Genomic DNA, 4,696 nt, shown 5'->3' on the forward strand with positions numbered 1-4,696 from the left:
CCCCCGCGCCCGAGGCGCCCGGGCGGCCAGGGCGGCGGGCGCCGGGTCCCACCCTTCCTCCTGCACCGAAATGCTGGTCCGGACGCCGCCGCCGGGCAGGCTGCCGGGCAGGCCAGACACGCAGCCCTACGTCTCCTGCCGCATAAATATGGGAGACCCCGTGTACAGTTCTACCCCAAGTCCGGAACTACTACGTCTGTCTACCCGGTACTCTAAGGGCTACGGCGGGGGGGCGCACGCGGGGCTCGGGGGCGAGGCGCCGGAATGTCGGGGCTCAGTCCTCCTCGCTGCCACTTCCTGAGCGGTCCTGCGGGGGACAGAGGGACAGCATGAGGCCCTGCCCTGATGGGGGCGAGGGCTCGCGACCCCAGTGTGGGCAAATCGGACAGGACCCTGACCCGGCAAGACGTCAGCTCCGGATGTCGTCGGGGCCTCGGCAGCAGCAGAAGCGCCCGGCGAGGGCTCATGGCTACACCCGGGCGACGTGAGCCTCACTCTCGCCCCACAGCGAGTCCCAGGAAAGGGCATTTTATGAAAAAAGGACTGGAGGGTCAGCAGGTGGGGTCACGGTTCCGTGGCTGGACTCTCCCACGCACTCAAGTGTGGTCTGAGTCCCGGACCCGGAACCGTGGGTGCAATGCCGGGTGCGTGTGCGAGTGCACCCCAAAATCTGAGGAGACTGGAGGAGAAGGGATCGTGGCGCGGCCACCCCCTTGGGGGCGATTTCTCACTTTTGTGCTGTCTCTCTCTCCAAAGAGAACTTGTGCCCTATGGAAAAAACTAAAAAAAGAGAAAAAATCCAAAAAACAAACAGCCTGCTTAGGCCAGATGCCAGGGGCCCTGGGCACTGCGTGCCGTCATGCGGGGTCGTCACGCGGGCTCGGGTCCCACCCATAGAGGGGTGCTGGAGCATCCGCCCTCCCGGGGCCCACCCCCACCCCAGCGCCCTGGGGTCCCACCTCCTCCTGCTCCTCCTCGCTGTCGTCGTCGCTCACGACGGGCTTGGCCCGGGACCCCCGGCTCGGCCGCCGCCGGCCCCCCTTCAGCCGGTCCTGGGCCTTCTCCTTCCGGCCAAGCTTGATCTTCACCTTGACGGAGCGGGCTGAGGGGGGAGGAAGCCGTGAGCTCCGGGCACCCGGGCCTGGGACGTGCGCCCGCTCGCCCTCCCCCTCCCCCGGGACTCACACTCAGACTCGGAGCCCTCCTCCTCGCCCTCCTCCTCCTCCTCGCTCTCCTCGCCCTCGCTGTCGTCCTCCTTCTCGATTTTCTGCCTCACGCTGGTGAAGACGGACTGCAGGACGATGGAGTCTTCGTAGATCTGGGTGGAGATGGGAGGGTGAGTGGGGCCCCTGGGGCTGGAGCCCGCCCGGCGGTGGGCCGTGTGTGCCAGCCTATCCCAGTGCTGGCCAGGAAGGCTGGGGACCAGGGCAGGTGGGTCAGCGTGGGAGCGGCTGCAGGTGACGCCCCCCTCGGGAGGACCCCACAGGGCAGGTCCTACGGGCTCTGAGAAGTCCTGCAGGAGGTCAGAAAGCCCCTTCCTGTGCCGCAGCCAGTAATTCACCCCAGTATTTCCCCTGAGCCCATCCATGGGGCCCCTTCCTGGGAGACGGCGCTCTCCAACACGCTTAGGAAAGCTCTGTTGGGCTGGGAAAGTCTATCTGGAAAGGGCCTATCCCCAGGAGCCGTTTCAAGAGAATCCCCTAGGTGGGACCCGCAGATGGCGTAATGGCTGTCACTAGACTCCCACGTAGTCGACCGTGGTTCGCCCGGGACCCAGTGGCTTAAACTCATGCCAGGTGTGTGTGCACTCATGCCCAAGATCCCGAGAGGAGAACAGAGGAGAAGGGATTGTGGCATGGCCATCTCCCCGGAGGGTGATTTCTCGCTTTCTATCTCTCTGTCTCTGTCTCTCTGGCGAGCACACGCACCTTCTAGCAAAAACCTCTCCAAAAACAAAAAACCCCCAAAAAAAAAAAAGGGGGGGGGGGCTAGCAAGTGGCATGGTGGTTAAAGGTGCTGGACTCCCACATGGCCGACCATGGTTCAAGTCTCAGACCTGGTGGATTGCTATCTCACGTACTCTCTGTCTCTCTCTGATCAAACTGGAAAATAATAATGATAATAATAAATAAAATAATTTAAAAAAAATCCAGAGACCAGCAGATGGCATAGTGGTCGCATAGCTGGACTTCCACCACAGTTGGAGGTCTGGACCAGGCAGCTTAAAAGTCATCCTGGGCATGTGTGCGTGCTTGCCGAGGATCCCAAGAGGAGAATGGAAAGAGACTGTGGCATGGCAGCCCCCCTGGGGGTGATTTCACACTTTCTGTCTCTGTCTCTCCAGCCAGTGTGTGCACCCTGTAGCAATGCTCTCTGAAAAAAAAAAAAAAAAAAAAAAACCCCCCAAAAAACAAAAAAACACCAGGACACGCACTGGGCTGTTCCGGCACACCGAGGGGATGGCTTTGCACTGCGGTGCTAGTCTTCTTTCTTCTTGAGAGATTTTTGCTACAGGATGCGTGTGCTCACCAACGAGTCAAGACAGAGACAGAAAGTGAGAAATAACCCCAAGAGAGAACGGGCACACCTAACCCCTTCTCCTCCACGCTCCTCTGGATTTTGGGCATGCGCACACACACACACACACCTGGCGCGAGTTTCAAGCTACGGAGACTTGAACTACAGTGGACATGTTGGCGTCCAGCACCTTAGCCACTAGCCGGCCTCCCTAGGGGGCTGGTCCTTATTTTCTGCAATAAGCGTGTATGCAGGGCCTTCGGAAGTGGGGAAAATGCAACCGAAGCATGACTTCACGCGAGCAAAAAGTACCCGCATGTCACTTTTCATAATCTGCGTCCCCGCCAACCGCTGGAGACCCTTCGCGCCGCTTTTGCGATAGGCACAATACCCTGTTGTTGGGAGTTATTTTAGCATGCACCCAATGAAAAGGGATCAAGGCTCGGTCCTGCCCTGCCCCGGTCCCGCCCTGCCCCGGCCTGCTCGGGGCAGCGCCGCCTCACCAGGGAGCCCTCCAGGTTGAAGGTCTGGGCGTTCTGGCATAAGAGCATGACGTCCTTCTCCAGGTCGTTGAGGCTGCGGTACTTATGGTTGCGGATGCGCTCCTGCGGGCAGGGGTGTGGAGGTTGACCCAGGCCCGTGGCCGGGAACCCTGGGCCCCGCCCCCAGCACAAGCCCCGCCCCCGCCGCTACCTTGATCTTCTTGAAGTCCACGGGCTTGCGGATAAGCTCATAGTACTCGGGCAGCTCCTTGCGCGACGGCAGCTGGATGAAGACCTCGCTGAGCTGCCGTCCACTGCTACTGCAAGGCAGGACACGGCCGTCACTCGAGGGTTCTCGGATGTGTGCCTTCTGGGGACTTCTAGAACATGCAGGCCTGCACGCGCAGAGCCCGGGGGGACTGCCTCCTGGCTCTGATCTCCCGGGGCACTTAGCTAACACCCTCGGCCCACGTGCAGGTGGGCTCCACAAATCCTGGTCGGGTACACAGATGGGCCCCTGGGGGCGTGCACACATCTCACTCCCGGGATTTCTGTCTTGCAACCTGCGACCTGGCTGGCCTGCTGCAGTGGCCCAGTTAGGGCTGGGCGGGACATGGGACTGGCCGTGCCATCCAGGCTCCCACACACTCCGGCTCTGTCCCGCCCTGTCCCGCAGCCCCAGGACCACCGTGTGGCCGCTCTCCCTGAACCTTCTGTCCGCGGTAGTTGGAGCCTCTCAGTCCTCGGCAGCTTTGTTAGTGCCGCCCCCCACCCCCCCCCCCCTGGGAAATTCTAGAGGGCAGATCAGCCCGCCCAAGTCTCTGCAGGCTCCAGATCTCCCGATGGCGTCAGGAGCAGGTCTGCCAGGTGCACCCCCGACACCCCTCAAGGCTGATCTGGGCGGCCTGTGGGTGCCCTTGGCATTTCTGTGCATCGGGAAGTCCTGGAAGAACGAGTCTAACCGACGGGGTTGGAACAGCCCCGGGCCTCTCCTGCCCCTGACCACGCCGTCTCCCCAACCCTGAGCTGGGTCGGGACTGGGCGGGACCTGCTTTATGCACACTGCGCTCTAATGTAGGTCCAGGTGGCACCGCCATTCGCCTGCCGGGAGACAGGTGGCAGCTGCAGGATGCCCGGTCTGGACGCAGCTCTGGCCACGTGGGCTGCCCAGCGCGGGAACAGGAGTGCCACCTCCCCTTTCCCCCCCAGGCTGCGTTCCTAGCGGTGACCTGGGCACTGCCGCCCCGTTGCCATCCTGGGCACTCCCTGCAGGTGCAGGCTTCCTGTCTCCCTCCACAAACACCAATGGACCCGGTCACAGCACGCCCTGGAAATAAGCCATGCACAAGACGCACCGCACCGGTAGGGGAACTGGCTACTGCCGCCGGGGGGCCAGGGCCCAGGCGCCCCGCCCAGACCACGCAGCCCACGCCCAGCAGGGGGCGCTCCTCCCTCGGACCAGCAACGCCACTCGGCATTGCGGACAGCGCTGCACAGCCAGAACCCCGCTTCACAGGCGACCCGGACACGCAGGCAGAGGGTGGTGCCTCTCTACCCCTCTTTAAGGAAATGGATAACAACATTTAATCTGACTATGATGCTGAAAGCTGGGACCCTTAGGAAAAGAGCAGGGGTTTGAGGCCATGAGGGTGGGGCCCCATAATTGAGGCTTGGTGGCTTAAATAAATAAATAAATA

The 4,696-nt window shown here is 61.8% G+C and overlaps 1 protein-coding gene across 1 annotated transcript in view; it reads right to left on the bottom strand.

Moving 5' to 3' along the window:
- Window positions 1-6: 6 nt before the first annotated feature.
- The window catches only part of SMARCA4 (SWI/SNF related BAF chromatin remodeling complex subunit ATPase 4), a gene marked incomplete in the record, with an annotated part of 97,591 nt that continues 92,901 nt past the window's right edge, over window positions 7-4,696 (bottom strand). Inside the window, 5 exon segments of the mRNA XM_027765557.1 lie at window positions 7-307; window positions 960-1,102; window positions 1,186-1,318; window positions 3,021-3,122; window positions 3,211-3,316. Of these exon segments, the coding sequence (XP_027621358.1) occupies window positions 275-307; window positions 960-1,102; window positions 1,186-1,318; window positions 3,021-3,122; window positions 3,211-3,316 (517 nt within the window).

This window comes from Tupaia chinensis, unplaced genomic scaffold (genome assembly GCF_000334495.1).
Source record: "Tupaia chinensis unplaced genomic scaffold, TupChi_1.0 Scaffold138665_1, whole genome shotgun sequence".
Lineage (NCBI taxonomy): Eukaryota > Metazoa > Chordata > Mammalia > Scandentia > Tupaiidae > Tupaia > Tupaia belangeri.